The sequence below is a fragment of the Nematostella vectensis genome, chromosome 9, assembly GCF_932526225.1.
Source record: "Nematostella vectensis chromosome 9, jaNemVect1.1, whole genome shotgun sequence".
Classification (NCBI taxonomy): Eukaryota; Metazoa; Cnidaria; class Anthozoa; order Actiniaria; family Edwardsiidae; genus Nematostella; species Nematostella vectensis.
Window position 1 is genome coordinate 4,341,459 of NC_064042.1, and position 23,617 is coordinate 4,365,075.

The 23,617-nt window shown below is 39.6% G+C and overlaps 1 protein-coding gene across 9 annotated transcripts; it reads left to right on the top strand.

Moving 5' to 3' along the window:
- Window positions 1-1,756: 1,756 nt before the first annotated feature.
- On the top strand, window positions 1,757-23,488 carry LOC5517279 (hemicentin-2). 9 transcript variants are annotated; one of them, XR_007313798.1, is made up of 24 exons: window positions 1,757-1,911; window positions 2,090-2,479; window positions 6,061-6,315; window positions 6,497-7,015; window positions 7,808-8,080; window positions 8,789-9,046; window positions 9,184-9,702; window positions 10,921-11,172; window positions 11,337-11,597; window positions 12,127-12,360; window positions 12,632-12,732; window positions 12,809-12,861; window positions 13,485-13,627; window positions 13,908-14,105; window positions 14,512-14,536; window positions 14,819-14,855; window positions 15,464-15,595; window positions 15,927-16,070; window positions 16,977-17,184; window positions 17,846-18,121; window positions 18,863-18,934; window positions 20,620-20,666; window positions 20,854-20,883; window positions 21,375-23,488. XR_007313798.1 is itself a non-coding variant. In XM_048732842.1 (23 exons), exons 1-22 carry the CDS (start codon window positions 1,863-1,865, stop codon window positions 20,862-20,864), a joined length of 4,410 nt encoding a protein of 1,469 aa, XP_048588799.1. In that variant the 5' UTR covers window positions 1,757-1,862; the 3' UTR covers window positions 20,865-20,883; window positions 21,375-23,488. The 9 variants fall into 9 exon arrangements, 7 of the variants coding, with proteins under 7 accessions (XP_048588799.1, XP_048588797.1, XP_048588798.1 ...); XM_048732842.1 differs by lacking the exon at window positions 20,620-20,666; XM_048732840.1 differs by lacking the exons at window positions 20,620-20,666; window positions 20,854-20,883.
- Window positions 23,489-23,617: the final 129 nt, after the last annotated feature.

The following is a 23,617-nucleotide window of genomic DNA, read 5'->3' on the forward strand; positions in this document are numbered from 1 at the left end:
AGTTTATTAATGAGATTAGTATAAATTGAGCAGCATAGTAATTAGCTCTAGGATTGTGCTGTAACTGTTGCGAGGACACTACACGGCACTGCTCTAGGTTGTTTTAGTCAGGACTCTCTAAAGTTGGCTTCGTCAACTCTCGGGGAAAGAGATGTTCCTTCACTAAATTCCGAAAGTACTTGCCTTCTTACAGCCAACCTCCCGCTAGCCAGTGGTAGCTATAACATTTGTAAACACCCAAGCGGTGCAATAAAGGACAAAGAAGACGGTCAACCCTTGCTCAGCATGTACGATCCCCGGCTACCCCCAATACCATAAAAGAACCACCCAAAACCTCGTAACAGCTGCCTTTCCAGTAGGCAACCATTAAAGAATTTCATAATTTCAATTTTCTAACTTCAATTTCAACCATGGGATTGGCATTTCTTTGTCTCCAGAAAATGTGTAAATGCAAGGAATCTCTAGTCCATTGCCAGCTCCACGATTTATCCTTTTTTCCTGTTACAATAGCCATCCACTTGTTTGTTGCACGCTTTAGAAATCGGCTAACCAAAGACGCCGTGCGATCGTCGTAGACGCAGAAGATATTCTCATGACGAAAAGCGAAAGTCTTCGATATAAACGAGCATAACGAGCTACTTTGCGTAGATTTAATTGCTATTAACTTAAATAAAAGAAGTCACTCTTATGATAAGTCAAATACCTAGTTTTAAAATCAAGCAATAAACGAAAATATTACAGCGTTGTTATTATCACGATAACTTTTAGATTCCATTTTAATTAAGCTCCCGTAAGCGACCAACACCTATTGCTCAAGTTTTTGGCGCCCAGTGGTCGCTTATGAGAGCAAGCTCTCGTAAAAGACCAGCTCCGTTAACGAATACAATTTTCAGTTCCCAAGGTGGTCGCTTACGAGAGCTTCAACTGTATTAGAATCCAAGATATTTAACAGGCCATCCGCTCTAAAGTATCGATCACATCCTCAAAGAAACTTCCAATAGACACACTGCTTTCAATATTTTGAAATATTTTTCGCGTTTTCCGTTAAAACTAATCGGAGATTGTTACGTAATCTACCGGAAGTAAACTGGTGACAATTCGGCTTTAATAACTGCTTTGAGATTTGGGCTCCCATAGGTCGTCAAACATTAATGTCTAGCGGCAAGTTTAAAATATATTGTGATAATGCATCGTTGAAGTTGTAATAACACAGTAGTATAAAAAAACCAAGTTCGGTATCAAGCTATCACTGATCCTACCCGCACTATATAAAATCGCATATATTTCAGGGACTATTTTGGTATAAGTCACGTCGACATTTGTGCTATTTCGGGGGGGAAAGGCGATCAAGTCGTGTTTTCAATTTGTCAGTTTCTGCTTTCTTATAAACACCGAAGTGTGAATCGGAATAAAACTTTAGCTGATCGTACCTACCCCACTTAAAACGAACAAAAATAAATACAAAATACTTAGTCTACGCATTTCAGGAATCATTTTGGTATAAGTAATGTTGGAGCTCGTAATATATTTGGGAAATAAAGGCGAGAGTCGTGTTTCGATACAATCTACCGGGTCATCAAGCACATCAATTAAGGCACGGTTTAGTTGCAGTGGAATAAATGTTTAAAATTGTTTTAACAAATTCTGGTTCGTAATCGTAAATGATCTCTGTTTTTTAGAATTTAGAATATGTTTTTGGCTGGGATACCTGTGGTCACATCCGAACTATACCCACAAGGCTTTGCTGTGTGGTCCTAGGTACTTTTCAGAAGAGACGCGGAAGTAAACTGATAACTACTTAACTGAGACATGGTGCAAATACATCTATACTTCGATTAAGCGCTACTTTTTGACGGTAAAGGATGCAAATTCTATGGCTTTATGTATGCTATGTACTATTAAGGCTTGAAGGTACGTGATGTAGCGTTTATATTTCGGCTAGCTTGCTTACTCCCATGCGAGTCTTTCAAAGTGCGAGCGAAGTTGTTTGCAATTTGAAAAACCGTTTGCATCTGAATTTGATTTCGCATGGTGAAAGATCAGTCCTTTGAAGATTATATTTCGGTTATATTCTTCTCCCGTTCAACAGCTGTAAGCTCCAGCAGTACATGGCAGTGGCAATTCGATAGATCCGTATGCCTCAACGATGGCGACAACGCTACAATGACGTGGAATGTGACTCTGGAGTCAGGCCAGAGTTTGTCAGGAATTGAGATCTGGGAGCAGTCTACAGCGCCTGGAGCAACACCGTCCAAGATGTATACTTATCTTGTTGGACCTGAACCAGCCTACAGTGACCGAGTGATGTCCATATCGCTCACGGATTCAAGCCCTGTCTACCATATTGTGTTTACGCTGGCGAATGTTAGCAACAATAAAGATGGATTCGGCACTAAAAGCCTACAGTGTAGAGTTGCAGCAGGAAGTTTGCCAACCATTACAGGACAACCCCCGTTAGACACCGTGTTTAACGTGCAAGGTAAATGCCCTTTGCGATTAATATTTGGTGTATTTTCTAGGAAAGGTTTTGTTTGCAGACTTTGTCTTCTACTCACATCAGGGGTTTTAGTTTGTAGTAAGGTTATTATATCCATCCAACCATGCACAAGCCTAGGGTTAAATAATACAGTCGAACCTTTGTTAAGCGGTCACCCTCAGGACAAAGGCTGAATAAAGTATTCCTTATTAAAAACAAAAATGATCAAATGTGTAAAAACAAGAGATCTAATAACACACAGGCATCAAAGTAATCGCTTGATGTTTATGGACTAATGGATGAGCCACAGGTAGCCCAAGTTCTTTATTTGTCCCTATTGATATTTACGATAAACAAAGAGCAAAAAACAAAATTAGTGAAAAATAAAAAACAACTTGTTGAAAAGATGTTTGTAGTCTAGTGTGTGTGTTTTTTTTTTTTTTTTTTTTTTTTTACTTTTTGCGTGTTCTCTGGCTGTATTAAAGCACCTTTTTCTAGATTCAAGATTCACAATTTGAACTCTTAACAGAACGAAGTGAAAGGTAGGCAAGTAATTTTGGACATACCTCACGTTCTGTCCTCAAAAACACACCTCCTCCCATCCTCACAGATAGTTGGAGTCCAACCAGCCCAAACCTCAGCGCCACACGATTTTCCATTTCAGAGGAATCCGGCAGAATATTTGTCTTTTTGTTGTCGTAATATGCTTGCCAACAAAATTGGCAAGGATTCCTCAGCAATTAAAAATTGTGTGGCACTGAAGTTTGGGTTGGTTGGACTCCAACTATCTGTGAGGATGTCGCCGTGATTTGAGCGGGATGAAGCAGGAGGAAGTGTGTTTTTGAGGACAGAATGTGAGGTATGTCTAAAATTACTTGCTTACTTTTCACTTCGTCCTTGTAAGAGTTCAAATTGTGAATCTTGAATCTTGAAAAGGGGGCTTTTATGCGGCCAGAGAAAACACAAAAAGTAAACATAAACACAACACTACACATGTCTTTTCAACAAGTTTTTTTTTTCACTTATTTTTGTTTTTTGCCCTATGTTTGCCGTAAATATCAATAGGGATAAATAAAGAGCTTGGGCTACCTGTGGCTGAGCTTGAATATTCAACAAATAGATCTCATTTTTGTGTGCATCTGTCCTCTAATAGATGCACATATGATGTTTTAGTGTGTCATGAACAAAAACAACGCAACAAGACACAGTCAAGGTGTGTAACTGTAGTTCATGAAACTCTGTGACGTCTTCTGTGCATCTATTAGAGGACAGACGAATGAAAATGAGATCTTTTTGTTTAATACAACAACAAACATTTCCTGTCACAAGGCACATTACAGTATAACCTGTCAAAGCTCAAACTTCATAATTCACTTTTTGCATTATTTATATTTGTTTGGTTATAAACACTCTGACTTTTTCCTGGGAAAAAAGGAAAACAGACAAAAAAACTATAGTCAAACAACACAGATTTGCAGGTTTTTCTCTGTTGTAGCTGTATTCCCATTGAGATGAAAGTAAAATATAGAAGCAAGCTCAGTGGAATGACTTTCCCAAGTTAAAGAAATGTTGGTTGTACATTTATCCGAGACTGATGCCTTAGTATCTCCATCTTGTTGTGCTTATTTTGCATTTATGAATTTTTTGGGTTGTGGGCACTTCTCAAGTACAGACTGGTCGATGGTTCAATGTGTTAACAACACAAAGTTCAAGAGATGAGGACTGACCATACAGAGTAATGCTTTTTCAATCCAATTTTGTTTACAAAAAAAAATTTGTTTAGGCTGAATGTTAGATTTTCAATGTCTAGAGTCTTGTATTTTATGTACTGTACAGTACATTAATTTTAAATGAAAGGATAATTGAACATTTTCTAGCCTTCTAGGGTGTTGGTAAAGTCTTCTTTCAGCCTCTAGAAACCTCTGCAAAATATATACAGGGATTGATAGTGGGGGATAACTGTCAAAAAATCATCATAATATCATTCCTGAAAAATGCAGTATATTCAGTGTTTGAAGATGCTTAATTACACATTTTATACAATCCACAACCCACAATCTATTTCAGAGGCGTAGCCAGTGGGGTTGCCCAGGGGGCCCGGGCCCCCCCTTCTAGCAGCCAAAAATACAGTAAATGTATGAGACATCATCTAACATACAGGAGAAAATGCCTTGAAAGGGCCTTTTGGCCCCCTCCTCTTAAAAGTCCTGGCTACCCCCTGTATTTTATATGATCTTTTGTACTAACTCTTTCTTTTAGATGGTATTGGAACTGTAAAATAAGATAAATTATACATATTAGTTATTTTATGGAATTTGTCATCATGCAAAAGTTAATATTTTCAACCCTAAAATTCTAATTGATAAAATTGTGTATCTTTTCATTGAAACATAACTTTTTTTCCTAAAAAATCCCCTTGTTAGAATTATGACATTAAAAACATTCAGCATAGTTTCTATTCATACATTTATTATCATTTTTTTTTTCTGCTGCAATGATCTTTGAGTTATTTATAAACCATCCCAAGGCTTTTACAAGTGTCTTCATTTTTATGCCGATTATACTGTAGAAAATTGATGCTGCAAAATATGCAGGAGCTGCAAAACTCTGCTGGAAAACATGAGTCATGGTTACTACACAGCTGTATAGATAGTGGGAGGAGGAACTTTACACCCTGCTTTACTTTTTCACTTGGCTCATTTTTTTTAAACACGGCCACTAATGCTTCCATTTGTTCCAGCACAATTATTTTAATTCACAGATATGTACCATCCATTTTTTTGTTGCTGATTCTAGTAAAGTCATTATGGATACTTTTTATCAGACATTATTGTCACAGTATAGAGTATCTGACCTCAATTTTAAAGGATGGCTATTAAGCTTTCTAGCATGTAGACCATTGTATTTCTAAAAGTAAGCTGCTTGATTGGCAAGGAAGGGTCTGGTGAAAGTACTTTTTACAACTCATCCCCATTTCCCTTTCAGTTGGTCAGTGGCTTAGGAATGTTATAAAAAATGAAGAATAGGTCACTCTGACAGATTTAAAATTTGCCAGTTAAAACTTCCTGATACAGATTTTAGAGATGTGTCTTGACAAGAGGCTTCCTCTTCCCTCCCTGAAGCATAGCTGTCAACTCACCCACATTAGGCGGTTGTCACAAGATTCTTGACCCCATCACAAGCCTGATTTTTGTGAGAATTTTCATATATTCTCTGTATTCACCCGCATTGGCTCGTTTGCGTTTTTTCGCATAATAACTGTATTTCACCTGATTTCACAAGATTTCTGTCCAAGTTGGGTTGATAGGTATGCTGAAGCCAGTAATGATAAGAGAATCAACTAAATTAAGACGCAGACTGAATTGTGTTTTTTGAAGTAGAAGTTGTGAGGTTGATGCAAGATGACCTCCCTTTTCTTTCAAACAACAATGGTTTTATGTGCATCAAAAGTTACAAATGAACTAGTTGAGATGTGCTTTGCAATTATTAAAGAATATGTATTCTCAAATGTGTACCAAATGATACCTAGTACATGTAAACTTTGTAAATATTGGTGTGAATTAAATAGTGGTTGTTTGTTTTAGTCCCACCCAGCAGCGTTGTCATTTCTCCACCGAGTCCTACCGTGACCGAGCGTGACCAAGTGAACCTGACGTGTTCAGCTGATGGTACTCCTCCACCAAACTTCACATGGATCAGCCCTCAGGGGCACACCGTAGCACACGGACCGTACTACAACATTCCCATCGTGCACCGCAACATGTCAGGGGTCTACACATGCGTCGCTACTGATGGGTGTGGACGGAATCACACCAGGGATGCGACACTAGCAGTAAGATGTAAGAATAGTAGTCTTTTTTATTATTTCTTCTGGTGTGATGTTCCCTGTACATCAGTTTGACACCTGCTCAAAGAGTATTTGCAAAAATGCAAGGCAGTCTGCTGGTGTTTGTAAAAAATTTGTTTCAGCCTACTATTTGCCTTGCTCATTTATTACCTTTTCTTTTGATTATTTCTTAGACAAGCCTGACAATACCTCTTTGACCATACTGGGTGGAAACGCATCTGCTCAGTGTGGATCAAAAATATCATTTAACTGTACTGCTGACGGCGTTCCAAAACCAAATAAGTACTCTCTTTACTTGGGGAATCAGGCGATGAAGACGGACACCAATGGTGAATTTAGTAACATCCAGCTGAACACTTCAGGAGAACATGTGTTCACGTGTGTACCTACTAATGAAATTGGTGAAGGACTAAATAAAACTGTGATCGTAAACGCATCAGAGGTACTTCCTGTAGTGTCCGTCGACATCCCGCCCAATGGTAGAATGGTCAAAGGGTCAAGTGTTACTTTGACATGTGACGGTACAGGACCGGTACCGTTACAAATCAGCTGGTACAAAGACAATATTTTCAATGCCTCGGGAAAAACCCTCACGATATCGAAAGTCACAGTACAAGACGAAGGGAACTACACTTGTAATTTGTCAAGTTCATGTGGAACAACGTTGAACACCTCGTTTATTGGCGTTGATTGTGAGTACATACCGTTTATTTCTTAAACAGAAACGCTTGACGACATACATTTGTGTGCGGGGATGTGCTTCCCTGTCACTGGGTAGGGATGCCAATCGTACATTTTGAGATTGAAATTATCAAAAAAACACGTTTTCTCTAACTTCTCCCTATCCCTCGTAAAGCTTGAAGGGGACTTAGCGAGTGGGAAAGGCATCGTCTTTAAGGGCTGGGGCATACTGTAGATATAAATACAAACATATTATGGTGAGAGGTAAACTTGTGTTTATGGCTCCAATACATTTCTTCTACAATTTTACTTCGAACTCCCCCTGCATCCGGCACTGTCCTTGGTCCCAAAGGATGGTCGCTGGCTGTCATATGTAACCCATATCCTTATTATATGTGTTGGGTATTGTGCATCTGGCATTCCAAGTATTGTGCTCCGTACCCTATGTGAGTGTCGTTAATTAGTTTGTTAATAACATTTGTCGACGAATGCAAATACACTGTAAATCAAGTCTACTGCAAATCAAATAATGTAAAAAAAAAAAAATCGACGGCGTGCTAACGTGATTATCAGTGTAAGCTCTCTCTACCGTCTATTTTTATGGATTTGAACACAAAAAATGTAGCAAACTTATAGAGGACCAGCTGATTTTCGTGGACATCTCGATGCACTAAAGCTTTCTGTGATAAGGTAAAGTGTCGTTCCTTGTCTCAACGCACTACTAGCACTGTATTTTTTTATTATTTTATTGCGATTACTATGCGATTTTCTATTGTTTAATTTATATTTACTTGTGTCTACAGACATTCCAGAGAACACAACTCTTCAAATCAACAAATCGAATAATACTAGTATAATCGCATGCGTTGGAGACATTATCCTGCTAAACTGTTACGCTGAAGGCAAGCCTTCAGTTATCACTTATTCCCTTCTGCTGAATGGTGAACAGCATAAGGCTAATCGAAGTGGAGTTTTTCTTGTCTTCCCCGGCACTCCTGGATGGAACAATTTTTCTTGCGTTCCTAACAACACTATCGGCAAAGGGCCAGAAGCACTTGTTCACATCATCGTTCCAGGTAGGCATTTTATTATATCTGTAGAACAGGGTTGGCTCGGGGTGTGATCGAGTCGCTAATGTTATTGTTAGTTTACACAACCAGACATAGAGTGCTTAATGTTAAAACGTATGAATTATAATAACTTTACCCATATAATCCTTCCTCAACGGACATGTTTTGGCCGAGAGAGGTAGTACCAACAAGCCTCTAAGGGTTAAACAGAACCTGCAAAAGCATTCTCAGCACCATAAAATTGCTGTAGAAGATAATCCAGGTTTTTTTTTCGATGCAGAACATTGTGAAAAACCAACAAACAATTTAAAGGGTTTGTTCGGCAAGTCAGCTGCTAAACATAGGCTAGGTAAACCATGCCCCGAAAAACACAATCTTCAATGTCAGACAAAACGTGTTGTGCCCAAAAAAGCTTTTTTTTCTTATAACTTCTGCTAGACAACTTGTAATCTTCCCATGACAAGATCACTGAAACCCGTCTCCCCGTTTTCATTGTTATCAATACAGTCTTTAAATTCTAGGTAAGACGGCCAACATTAAACAATTTTAATGTAGGTTGTGATGCACATTTACTTGTGTGCGCTTTAAAGAGAGCGCTGTTGGCAACAACACCTTGTGTCTAGATACAACAATTTGTGAACAAAAATTAGTCTATCTAACCATGCCTGCTTTCAGTACAGTTCACTAAAGTAACTTATGGTTTGTTCTTCCTAGTCACTCCCAGCAGCGTTGAAATTTCCCCACCGAGTCCTACCGTGACCGAGCGTGACCAAGTGAACCTGACGTGTTCAGCTGATGGTACTCCTCCACCAACCTTCACATGGATCAGCCCTCAGGGGAACACCGTAGCACACGGACCGTCCTACACCATTCCCATGGTGCACCGCAACATGACAGGAATGGTGTACACGTGCGTGGCTACTAACGGCTGCGGGAAAAACCTCACCAAGGATGCTAATCTTGCTGTACAATGTAAGAATAGTCGTGGTGACAATTTTGCGAGGTTTCAATCTATTGCAGCGTTGTGCTAAAGCCATAGTTTCTCATGTATTACATACCCCAAAATACAATATAAAAATCTCTGACTTACCTTTTTTATTATCCCTTAGACAAACCTGTGAACACTTCCCTGACCATACTTGGTGGAGATGCGTCTCGTCAATGCGGATCGAATGTATCATTTAACTGTACTGCTGACGGCGCACCAAAGCCGCATAAGTACTCTCTCTACTTGGGAAATCAGACGATCAAGACTAACACCAATGGTGTATTAAGTAACATCAAGCTAAACACTTCAGGAGAACATGTATTCACGTGTGTACCTACTAATGAAATTGGTGAAGGACTAAACAAAACTGTGATCGTAAACGCATCAGAGGTACTTCCTGTAGTGTCCGTCGACATCCCGCCCAATGGTAGAATGGTCAAAGGGTCAAGTGTTACTTTGACATGTGACGGTACAGGGCCGGTACCATTACAAATCAGCTGGTACAAAGACAATATTTTCATTGGCTCGGGAAAAACCCTCACGATATCGAAAGTCACAGTACAAGACGAAGGGAACTACACTTGTAATGTGTCAAGTTCATGTGGAACAACGTTGAACACCTCATTTATTATTGTTGATTGTAAGTATAGACTTTTTATTTGTAAGCTCGAGATCGAGACACACATCTGTTTGTCTGAATGTACTGTGAATGCCTTTTATAATATCACGCTGACTGTGACTAACTTCTTTCGACCCTTTCGACCCGTAATATGTAAATCGTTCCCTCATTTTTCGCCTTCTTCTCTCTCATAGATCTGTACCCTTACAAGGAACAATGATTTTTTTAATGGGGGGGAACTATTCCTTAGCGATGGTTACTCCAAATATAAACCAAATAACGGGCTGTGTTTCATTTGGCCGCCATACATTTTAAATTTGTGCCGTGTATTAACGTATCTGGCATTTCAAGAACGGTGGTCACTGTATTAACCGTTTGTGTTGTTGTGCAATATTGTAAATCAAATTTACTGCACTGTAATGTAATGTGGATATACTGTACTCTAAATGTTAAAAAACACAGTTGCTTAATTTACAATAAGTCTCTATTTGGGCGATTTTCATGGATTTGAAATAAAATGAACATGAAATAATATATCAATTAAAAGAACCAGCTGCTTTTCGTCGACCGCCAACCTTGTTGTATTGTTTGAAAAGATACAGACGGGCCAGTCAAATGAAAATTAGCTTTGGACACTTGCGCATGTAATTTCTTTTGCTTTTTATTTCTTTGAACGATAGCTTTAAAACTTATTCATTTTGCTTTTTTAATAGTGCTTGTATCGAAACGTTTAAAAGATTTCGCGGCGCTTCGTGGTTGTAGTTCATCACAAAAAAGTAAATTCATTAAGAATTACTTGAATTTTATTACCAATCTACCTATGTTAGTAATCTTTAAGCAAAGGTTAAGCAATCCCCGTTTTTGCTGATTACCCCTCTCTCATCCGCGTACTTAATATTCTTTTTATAGGCCAAGTTACACGAGGCAATTTTCGTCTGCAACTGGCAACGCAATGATCGTTGCGCGCGTAATTGCCTCGTGTAACATCCCCTTTTTGCAACTGGCAATGCAGCAAATTATTGCGAAAAGTAGAGCTCGTCTCAAATCGAGACAAGTTGCTGTGTGTGACATGTTTTGGCAACTGACATCGCAATGGGTTTTCGAAATGAACCAATCAGCGTGCTTGTTTTTCTTGTGCCGGAAAACATCCTCCTGCGACTGGCAATATTTTTATTCGTCATCATTGCGTTGCCAGTTGTAGACGAAAATTGCCTCGTGTAACTTGGCCTTATGTTATAGATAAACCAGAAAACACCACCCTAAGGGTCAATACTACAAACGCTTGTGTCGGAGAGATGGTCCAGTTGAACTGCAGCGCTGTTGGCAAGCCTGCTGAGATCACCTATATTTTGAAAATGAATGGAAAGTTGATGAGTCAGAATGGAATATCTCTTGTTCGTCTTAACTCGCCAGTTGTACATACGTTCGCGTGCATTCCTAACAATACTGCGGGAAGTGGTCAAGAGGCGAATCTCACCATCCCCGTATCAGGTACATTGTGCAAAAACCAGATTGTTCTGGTTGTTTTTCTTTTTATTAATCAATCTTGTTATAATGTTGTTTCAGTAAACTGTTTAGTGTAGATTTAGAGTTTATGTCACTAAATATATGTCACATGTATTTACAAATGTTTTTTTTTTTTTGTTCTTTTATAGAGCCTCCATCTATAGTCCAGTTTCCCTCAAAGAATATCATCCTTACGGAAGGAGATAGTAAAGAATTGATGTGTAACGCTTCTGGTTCCCCAAGTCCAGCCGTGACATGGTACAAACTAGGCATAGACTGGGTGGATCAAAATGTATCAAAACTTGCCCTGTCGACAAGAGAAGACACAGGCAGCTATAGATGTATGGCGACTAATGCTGCTCCCTGCAAGAACACGTCATTTTCTTCTTGGATCAATGTTACTGTGCATTGTGAGTCCATTCTTTTGTCGCGGTCATCACTCCGATATTTCTTTGCGTTCACACACGCGATCCTAAAACATTTTTTTTCTTACGGGTCCGATAACTAATTCTAAAGTTTAATTAGTTCTTCACTTCTACGGCATCTAATTACAGTTCGGCATTAATAAAAATTTAAAAGCAAATTTTGCGTTTGTCAAGCAATCGATTATACAACCTATAATTCTTTGTGTTGTCGAAACTTGATGTGCAGGTTGAGCTTTGCGACATCAAAACAACAGATACATATTGTACATCATTTGCTTACCTCAATTTAGTCAAATGGACATCTCTCAAGGAATAATCCAACGATTTCAATTGTATTTTGTACCAAATAAAAGTTATTCCGGCGCATGAAAAATAGGAAAAAACGGATCAGACTTGTTCTTTGTTGTTATAATGATGTTCTTGGAATGCCCAGATGGTCTTACTTTTTGTCTTAACCTCTTACATTTAAATAGCCAATCAATGTATGTACTAAGTCCACATTGCTTCCTCATAGACTTTGATATAGAAACAAGTGGGGTTGTATGCTCCCCATTCAACATTACTGTCAGGACCAACTTGAACCCCACCCCAAGTATCAACTGTACCTGGGGCATAGGCGGGAGCGGCACAGTTATCCAGGGAGTAAACACAGCGTCTGATCAAGTGATATATTCTGTAAATGTGCAAGGCGGACAGACTACTAATGTGACCTGCTCGCGTGGAAATAACAAGAGAATCTACACTGTCGGTAGGTGTTATAGTGTTGTATGTCCAGAGTGTCTGACCTCACCGCCTTACCAACTTTTCGCGTTGTTTTTATAAGCTCATTTTTACTAAATTCATATCAACCACTTTCATTTACGGATATACTTTAAAATGTTAGCGACATTTATTAATTGTTGATTGCACCTTTATTCTAAAACGGAGTACTTTTTTTCAAATGACAGATGCGGACGTGTGGTAAAAGGCGAAAAATTGGTGTTCAGTTGGTAACCAATGTTTTGTTGTTTTGTATAAAGTTTCATCATCAGATAAAGCAGCTACTACAAATGGCAGCATTAGATTTGCAAATATGAGCTTTCCACCAACTGAAGAAAACAAAACAAATATTAACAGATTGGTGAGTACATTGTATCTTTACTCTTTCGCATTGTTTAGGGATTTGTATCATTTATTTTCATTTTGTTATCTTTCAGTTTAATGAAACCGTCCCGCCGTGTACTGGGAACGTGAAGGTTTATGGGTATAGGTAAGCGATCATTACACTTTTGAAAGTAGGTGCCTCATATATTTGCTTTGAAGTCGATCTTATTGTGATCATCAAAGATATGAAGCAACTCGCAAACCGCGTCAAGATCCACCAGCATTGCTAGTAAAGCCTTGTTCAACTAACCACAGGACAAATGGAATGCTGGTGAACAAGTTCGCAGCACCTTCTGACATGATGGTGTACAAACAGAGCCAGGTTTTCTTAGCCAGCGTCTCGCCAGCAATGGGGGCGGCCATATGGCAAAGCTTTATATTTCAGTCGTTTCACGGTTGTACTGGCTTTGCGTTGCACATGTCTTTATACATTATCTGAATAATGCTGTTTTACTGTTTATAATTGAGAAAACAATGATCTATTTGCAATAACAGTCTACGAATGGGACTGACAATATTTTTTTTTATATCTCTGCTTCTGAATTTGTGATGGAACATGGATGTCTTGTGACTCCGAGAGTTTAAAATGGCGGCGCTTGGTTCAAACTCTTTAATTTGAACTAATTACATTTCGTTATTTGTTCCATTCAAAAAATTGTACATGGACGTTTATTTTAAGCAAGACGAAAATAGCCTCTCTTTATACACACGTGTTTTTTAATTCTCCAGACGAGGGAGTGTCATTGTTGACATGGCTATCACGATGTCAGAGAAAGTCGCGGATCCTTTCGCTCTTCTCAAAGATGCGTTTGTCGCGGCTGGTGCAACATATGGCTTGACCATCGATCCTACAGGCGTAAAGGCACAGCAAGGTGAGTCAGTCAGTTGTGCTTTGAAGTATTGAGAATAAAATTCAGTAGTAAAAGTTGTGTCGAAGGCAAATAAACAAATAAGCGTTTCTCCCAACTAATTGCCTCAGCTCCAACTGTTCATCTATCCTTTACAAAAAGAAAACAAAAAAAATCGTGTTTATGTTTAATTTCAATTCTTGTATTTGCTATATGGTTGTTTATGCAAGTTAATGGTAATAGATTATATTTAAGGCTCCCTTAGACGTTAAAGTAAGTTTTTGAACGCTATATTTAATTACAGCCAACCCCAGTGATTCCACTACCAGTCCCCCATCCCTGACCACCCAAGGCGCGCCCACCACCGCCGCCGCGGTCACGCCCAAAGAGGGTCTGACAGATGTCGTAATCGCCCTTATCGTGGTCGGCGTCATCGTCTTTTTGCTCATAATATGCGGGCTGGTCTTTTGGTTCTGTGCGAAGAAGAAGAAAAAGAAAAGAGGTAATGAATTATAACGAAAATTACGCGTGTCTAAAAAAGGTAAACATTTTGCTCTTGGTGTTTTTTTTTCTTGATTTTTTTTTATGTTAAAAGAAGTTCTTGGCTGAAATCATGCTGTTGTGAATGCCAACCAGTGAACCTATATTATCAATGTCTATCAATAAAAGCACAATTTTTCAATACAGGTTTTCGATGCGCCATTAGATGTACTAATGGAACAGAAACGATTGAGACATTTTTTAGTCAGTGTCATAAAAGAGTTTTTTTTATAACTTTATGACTGGAATGTTGCGATTTCTTAGGATAAAGTTGACCACATGATTGTTATGATAAGCGTAGCAAAGCCATTATCGCTATTGAAAATTTAATAACATTCTTGTATTCACTCTTATCTTTTTATCCGTAGATATCGGTGCAGACAATCTCGAAATGTAAGTACTGATATAACAATTTTACTCACAGCATTCTTATGGAGTTAAGTATGTAATAGTGAGTTATCATGGTGGTATTTGTCTGGCTTGTTTTAAACTTAGCGTGGTGCTAATATTTTGATGTTATGGGTCTCCCCACCCCCTCTCTTGGTCGTTCAAATATCGATATACCATCACAACTTGTGTATTCTTGAATATTAAACTATCCGGCTTCAGAAGATGTTGTTGAATGGAATTATTCATCAAATTAGGATGCTTTTGTTAACTCACTTTTATCTCAAGGTTCGCTAATGGTACAGGAACATCACCCTATGCTGAGGTAAGGTCACTAGCTTAGGGTGACGTGCTGTGTAAGGGATCGCGGGATGTTTAGGTTAGACGTGCGTGACACGTATTTGCTGTTTGGCTGTTTGACATGTTGGTTAGAATGCTCTGTAACATCTTGTGTTAGCAACTGCGTGACGCGTTGTGTTAGCAACTGCGTGACGCGTTGTTTTAGTGACTGCGTGACCTGTTGGTTAGCCACTGCGTGACATGTTGTGTTAGCCACTGCGTGAACTGTTGATTAGCCACTGCGTGACGCGTTGTGTTAGCCACTGCGTGACCTGTTGGTTAGCCACTGCGTGACATGTTGTGTTATCCACTGCGTGACCTGTTGGTTAGCCACTGCGTGACTTGTTGTGTTAGCCACTGCGTGACCTGTTCGTTAGCCACTGCGTGACATGTTGTGTTAGCCACTGCGTTAAATGTTGGTTAGCCACTACGTAACATGTTGTATTAGCTACTGCGTGCCGTGTTGCGATAGCGACTGCGTGATGTGTTGTGTTAGAAATTGCGTGAAGTGTTGTGTTAGCGACTGCATGACGTGTTGTGTTAGCGACTGCGTTACATGTGCTTGTTTTTTTAAGCCTACCCTATTCCCCATAGGTTGGACCAACAGCGCATGCTAATGGTGGCAGCGGCGTCGAGTCTCCTTACTCAGAAGTGGAACAGCGCAGAAACAATGATGATACCCAAGGCGCAGGCGCAGATGCCTACCCCCAGGTGGACAAAAGCAAGGTTAGGGGGAGGGGAGATACAGGGCCGTAGCTAGCGGGGGAAGAGGATGGGAGGTAGCTTTCTTCAGTAGAGGTAGTTAATATCTTTCTTCCATACCCCCACCCCTCTCCCTAGCAAATACAAACACTCCAGCTTGCCCCACACCTCGCTAGACAGAATGTTTTAGCTACGGCCAGGAAATATGGTGTGCTCAATCTTTTAAGTGTTAAAAGTGTTTGGTAATTTTTCTAAGAACTTTAAACCTAAAATAGCTTCGCTACCGCTGCCCAGCCTTGGGTTGAGTGACAACATTTCTGTAACTCCGTGCTGCAACACCATGCTTCTCTAACAGAAATCAAAGCCCAAGGAGGAGAAGGAGAAGTTGCCAGACATGATGCAGCAACCTGACCCGAACGTCACATACGCGCAAGTGGATAAATCCCTCAAGAAGAAAAACAGAGAAGAGCCCATGTACGCCCAAGTTGACAAAAAAAAGGTATCTATTATAAACCCGCCCACGGCTTATTATAGTGGATGTTCCGGTGTTATATTGTTAAAAGGCCGTCCAATCGCATGGTTGCATGGTTTCGTACGTTATGTAACCTTATGCAAATGATATGTTCATCTCAGTATAAAATTTTAATTTTTTATTTTTATTTTTATTTTTATTTTACGCTTGAATCCCGGTGAATTTTAATCCATCCTACAACTAAAACAGCTCAATTTTATTTCTTAAGGAGATAATAATACAGGGAATGTTTTATTTTGAAAAATTATGAATTATGAGTTTTCAATTTTCAAAGCAGAAACAAATTGCCGTCAAGTCGGATCTACTCACTTTAAGTTCCAGAGAAGATCCATGCCTACCCTATGAGGGACCTCGCACCTGCACTTACAAAGTTTCCATCATTGAAACTTGCCGAAACATAATACTTGTATAATAAGTACCACTTAAAAACCCTCCGCGCAGAATGCCCAATGCCCTTCCTGAGGGAGGGAGACATTTACGAAATTGACATGGTATACATTAAAATATTGCATCGGAAGTCACTAGAGCCTATTTGCTTCTTTGTAAATGCGCGAGAGTTAGCCTGATACCTCAAATTTCTTGATTTGGTTGATGCTGCAAAAGAAAAGTATGAGTATGGCTTTAGCTTGGCATGCTTTAATAGATTTTGGAATCATGATTGTTATACGGCCTTGCTTGGTATCGGGACCTTACCGTCTTATCCGTGTTCTTGTTTGTGAGGCTGACGTTGTTGTTGCTGTTATTGACGTCGGCGTTGTGTTGTTGATGATGATGTTAGTAGTGACTGTTTTGTTCATCAATGACATTGTTGTCAGAAATTCTTGTTTCAAAATCTACCAAGAATCAAAGTGTCTAATAAACGTTATTTCTTAGAAAAAGCCGAAAAAGAAGCCAGGAGAACTATTGTACGCGGATCTCAGCGACTTCACTGATGGTCCAAAGCCTAAGGGCGACGGGACTCTCGAGTTTGCGTCAGGCGAAGGCGTGAAAAGACCCGAGGCGTACCGAGAGACCGATTACGCTGAGATCTCTCATGTGCTGAGAGGAAAAACGGAAGACACACAGCCTACTGCCATGTGTTGTGAGTGTTACTCGAAATTCCTTGTTTCCACTCGCCATGGATCGGGGGAGGAGAGGGGAGGGGGTGGGTGCGCTATAATGCCAGAGGTGTAAAATTTAGGGATTCTTTGTTTAAAGAAAGCCGTTTTTAGGGGGGAGGGGGGGCTGGGTTTGGCATGGTGGCGGGATGTGACGCATGCGCCAACCACTAACAACTCGTCTGCTTTTTTCTCATCGCTATATAATGAATCTCTTATAGCTCAATGGGTTTAAATGTCTTTTTTTTGTCCACGAAGCCTTTTCCAAGGTAAAACAAGATGATTGTTTCATCTTCACTTGAATTTCTTGTGATGAATTAAGGTCCATGGATAATACACCAATTTCAAAATAAGTTGTCAGTGCAAATGGCAAATGCCAATTATCAAATGGCAGTTGTGCTATCATAAAATACCATGGAACTCGTCAAATTTCTACCCGAATCTAGGAAAATTTAAATATTTTTTTCAATAATATTACTTATTATCTTTATTCTTACACATAATTATACTCATAAGCAGTGATTGGTCTTAGAACTGCAATTGCCATTCGCCAATTACACTGACAACGTTTCATTGTGTATACGATAGGTGTATACGAAGGCTAATCTTAAACAGTTAAATGACTTCTCTTTTTTCCTCCCATAGTCCCTCCCGGACCCCCAACGTTTGCTCTAAAGAATTGCGACGTCAAAGAGACGTCTGTCCGTCTTCGCTGGACCCCACCCCTGAGCGACAATGGCAGCCCTATCCTCGATTACAAGGTGGAAGTCAGCTCCGTCTTCGCGGCGGAGGGTATCTCAAGTACCTCGATCCTAATTCCCGAACTTGAACCGAACACCAAGTACTTGGCCCGGGTTGCTGCGCGGAACGCCGCTGGCCTGGGTACCGCGGCAGAACAGTCTTTTACAACTAGGGGGAAAGGTATGTAAGTACTGGAACTTGACGGATTGTTTTGGATCCGCTAGTTTGCGTCCTTTGAGATTGGAGTTAGAAACAGGCCGAGCCTTCACGACACTCATAGAGCTCTAAGGCCCCGTCCACACATATCCGGAAATTTGTGAAAACGCAATTTTTTTATGAATCCGGCTCTCGCCCATACACGTATCCAGCGCAATTTCCGGCCGTATCCGAAAATTTTTTTTAAACGCTCCCCAGAGTGGATTTTTTTTTATCCGATACGAATACGTATACATGTGGAGGGTCGTATCCGGAAAATTTTGTTTGCTTACGTTATTCTTTTGGATACGGCCGGAAATTACGCTGGATACGCGTGGACAAGAGCCGGATTCGTAAAAAAAAGTGCGTTTTCTTAAATTTCCGGATATTTGTGGACGGCTGAAAACGATTCGAATACGCTGCGTGTGGACGCATCCGCAAAAAATATTTTTTGAAAAAAATTCCGGATACGTGTGGACATAGCCTAAGTTCCAGGAAAAGGGAGTTCTAGAAGGTACAGGGATATTTGAATGACGAGGGGGGGGGGGGGGGGGGGGTGACTTCGTGGGTATAGTTCTCTCTTCTCTTTTTAGTTCTCTTATATCGCGTCATCGTAAATATGGTAATTGGTAAAAAGAGGTATATGAATTCATAGTCGTCTGTTTATAAACTAGTCTGTTTTTAATCTGGGAGAATTTAATGAACAAAAGTTACTTTCACTCTCAGGCGTTGAACCAGGACAAGGAAACGCGGCATTTCAAAATGAGGCATACGAGCCTGATCAAGCCCCGAATGACAGTAAGTTCACCATCGAGGCCCAACAGTCATATCTATGCTGATACGCGGTGACTGAGTAAGAAAATACCCCTCGGAAACCATATGTGCTGATACTTGGTGACTGAGTAACAATAAAAAACCATACGTGGTAACCGAGACAAACATAACTAACAGCACACATATCTATGCTGATACAGGATAGCTGATTTAAACATATCTATCAGCAAACATTTTCATTCAGTAAAAAAAGGATAACAAACATATCTATGATAAAGAATTAGAGAGATGCGGTATACAAATTCTCTCAGAGAGGATACCAATAGTACCGAATGGTAATGTTACAAACGAACTCTGTGGTAATAGCAGATCAGGAATGGTCTAGAAGGAGTTAGGGTCATGACTCATAATGATCTCTAGCAAACTAGAGTCACGCAAAGAGAGTCACGAGAGAACGACAGAGACGGTGAATGAAAAAGTGGACTGAATGGAAGGCCACGAATATTATAAGAAAAGGAGACAGCTTTACTTATCAGTGTCACTGAGTGACAAAATGTGTCAGACAAACCTTGATTCAAGGAGGTACAGCTGCCAGGCAGCTAAATTCATGATTCCGCTTGATATGCAAACGTCTGGGAACAGTCGCATTCCACTCAGTGATCAATTCCGCATTGCCTTTTAAGTCTTTAAAGAAGGGCTGACGTGAAACATACGACGTGGATACAGACTAGAGGTTCAGCCTGTTTAATCTCCCCCTCTTTATTACTGATACGTCATTTTCTAGCGAATTTTCTAGCTAATATTCTAAAAGTAAGTATTTATTGTTTACTTAGCAGGGCCGTAGCAGCCCCCCTGCCTTCGACAGTAATTTTGCAATATTTTTTAAAGGTAGTCGGAAATTGCTATCAGGGGCGTGGCTGTGCCCCCTTCTCGGTGCCTGTTACGGCCCTGCTTAGTTTATTTAGTTTATCGATTCGTCATCAATCGTAAATTACCCTTTGTGGGGATCGTATACAGGTACATGCAAGTTAATGCTTTCCATGACCTTGTAAAAGATAATAATATAGTGCTGAATAGTCTCAAGCTATTTTCTCAACACAATATACATGGGAAGCCTGTGGTAAGAACTACAGGCTAGCCGTCATTGTTAATATTTTTTAATACAAATTTGAGAAGTATTTTTATAATGATTTTATGTAAGTAAAAGGTTAAATATTAGGTGATTAAAAATGTATTTTCAAGTTACCACGTTTTTTTAAAAAAGTATTGATAGTTACTGTTTAATGTGATGGTATATGATATATTTTATGCTGAATAAATGCTTGCCACAAATAGTGTAAACTTAAACTCACTAACTGATAACGTTGCTAAATAACCGTTGGCGTATTTTGTCACATGGTAATAGTTATAGTTAATTCTAATTAAATTGACTAAGGAAATAATTATCTAAATTGATAAAATCTAGATAACCCCAAAAGATGAATAATATGATCTTCACATCACCCTATGAAACACACTCTATTTTAAGAACCCGAAATAATCGAGGTATACTTAAGGCTTGATGGCCGCCTAAAATGGTGTTTTCAAAGGTTTTTGTACTATCCAGGTGTTCAACAAAGTGTTGGATTTTTAATAATTGCTCCTGTTTAGTTGATTCTGGCTTGTCAATCATACTGTCGTGACCAATGGTATCGTTTCTTAAAATACAGGTGGCAAAGCCACGGCATAAAGCTCTGTCAAGCGCTGCTTGGACAAGGTAGAATTGCCCAGCCAAAGCCTAGCTTCAGAATTTTTTCCCTCGATCTATGGTATATCTACCTGTCTCCCGATAAGCCAGTTAAACCAGTATGGCCAAACATCAGTCACAAACGTTTTTTTTTTTAACACATTGTTTTAAGTTATGACCAAATTCGTTAATTTTGTTTTCTTGAAATCTTTTCAAGGTGCCTGCTAGTTACCAAGACCCCTAACAGGTGCAATTCTTTTATCTTTTTTATTTTTCACATCACACTAATCACGGCACTAATACAAGGCACTAATATAATCATAAAGCTAATCAACAGTCTGCCATGCCGATTTTATATTAATGAACAAGCGTGACCATTATAATGTTGTTAGGAAGAATGTGTTGTTCCAGGAATCAAAACCCTGACAGTAAAAAAAATCTTTCACGAGTTTCTTCTTTCTTTCGGTGTTTCGGATTTCCTGTAGTTGTTGATGTGACTTTCCCTATCTCCTCCTACCTCACGCCCAACCACAGGAAAAGAACACGAGGAACTAGGTTGAGAAAAACTGTTTGAGGGTGCCACTAATAATAGGAAGAATAACACGTGGTTGTGTAATAGTTTTGAGGTCAGCAAACTAATAATATCACTAACATTGTAATTATAATTCCGTACATGAACTAACCTTTTATGAAAGCTCCATACCTCAATATGTACTAATATTAGTGTTTGATTTATAGTTAACTTCCTACCCCCACCCTCCGCTGATGGTCGCAGCACGTCTATGACGACAGTTAGTACTTAATAACCCTCTACTAACCGACGACAACCCGATCGCTACCCGAGTACCTCCCGATCACTACCCAAGTACTTCCCGAGCACGGTCCCAAACACCATTCACCAGCGGTTGCAGCATGTCTCTCTGGCGACAGCGAGTACGTTAATAATTCACCTCTACTAACCGAGAACAACCCGATCACTACCCGAGTACTTCCTGAGCACGGTCCCAAACACCATTCGTCAGCGGTTGCAGCATGTCTCTGGCGACAGCGAGTACGTTAATAATTCACCTCTACTAACCGAGAACAACCCGATCACTACCCGAGTACTTTCCGAGCACCGTCCCGATTACCATTCCAAGGCGGTTGCAGCATGTCTCTGGCGACAAGTGTACTTTAATGATACACTCCTACTAACCGACAACAGCCCGATTACTTTCCGAGCACCGTCCCGAATTACCATTCCAAGGCGGTTGCAGCATGTCTCTGGCGACAAGAGTACTTTAATGATACACTTCTACTAACCGACAACAACCCGATTACTTTCCGAGCACCGTCCCGAATTACCATTCCAAGGAGGTTGCAGCATGTCTCTGTCGACTGCGAGCCTTTATTCTCTACTAACCGACAGCATTCCAACCACTCCCCGAGCAACGCGCAAGATAGAGGCGGATATAACCAGCATATGTTAGCATGATGAGTTTTTTTTTTTTTTTTATAACCAGAATCACAGCACCTAAAGAGCGGACCGTCCATTGTTCAAAATTTTCAAATAACACCCCAAAGAAAGTCTCATTTTATCTGATTAGGGCGCTGTGCTTGTGTAAAAAGAGCACTGAGCAACGACTTTTTAAAATCCGGACACTCGTCAAAATAAGCAAAATTCCACAATTATCTTTGTCCAGTTTCGAAATCAACTGTGTACTGCTGGGCAATTGTCTGATTGGCTCATTGGCACATGTTAGCCTTGCAAATCGACTACTATGAGTAACTGCCTGGGTGGTCTTGCAGAATTTACAAGATTGTGCATTGTTCTACGTTGTTGGATTTCCGCTAATGCTTCTTATTTAGCAATTGTGCATTGTTCAATTTGTACGCTGAATTTGGAACTGGGTTTTACATACACAAGTATTAACCATAGCACATAACCAAGCTAGTGTGATGATAATCATTCAAAATTTAAGACACTTGTGAATGCCATTTTTAGAATTCAGTCATAAAATGACGTTTTTAGTGGCTCAGCATTGTCCAGGTAAAGTTTTCGTTATCAAATAACGTAGAAGTTGCCAAAAGTGTCATATATCATATAATCATATATCACTTAGCAGTTTTTTATAGCATAAAAAGTCATGTTACTTAAAATCGCGGAGATTTGAAAAATAACTTTTTAAGAAAAAAAAATATGTTATTATAACCCACACGTTTGCCAAGTTAAAATAGTTTATATACATTTTTGGTAAGAACTTTGACCATCATGGCAAGATGAAACTATAGGAGCCAATGGGGTCTTCCCTAAACGGTTCAATGGCAAACAATAAATATAAACATTTTTATTAAAATATATAAATATTATACTTGTATTTCCGAGCAGTAGAACACAATTGCATAGAACGTATGGTATTCACCTAATTAAAAACGCTGTCAGTGGAAATGGTGATTAACAAATGACATTTTAACGGACCGAAACGAACCATGAATTTCAATATTTTTTAGCCAAATGCAAAACCATAATGTCTGAATTGTACGATTATCCATTAAAGGTAATTAATATGCGGTTTTGGCATTAGTTTCAGCGGCGTAGCCAGGATTTTTAACAGGAGGGACCCAAAGGGGACTTTCAATGCATTTTCTTCTGTATTTAAGATAATGTCTAATACATTTACTGAATTTTTGGCTGCTTAAAGGGGGGGGGGGGGTTGGCCACCCCCTTGGCCACGCCCCTGATTTTATATCACCTTAAACGATTAGTGCCCAATGGTAATTAGCTTTGTTGAAATTGCCCATAGCATTTGCCCTTCGTCGTTTCCAATGACAACGTTTCAAAGAATGCAAATAAATTCAAGCTAAGAGAAAAAGTTTGCTGTGTGTGTGTGTTTTTGGGGGAATGTGCATGGCCCGTTTTGAATAGGGTAACACTGACAGTGCTGAAAAACGCAAGACTAGTTCCAGTACCGCGCGGTTAAACTAGCCTTTTTGTTTTGAAA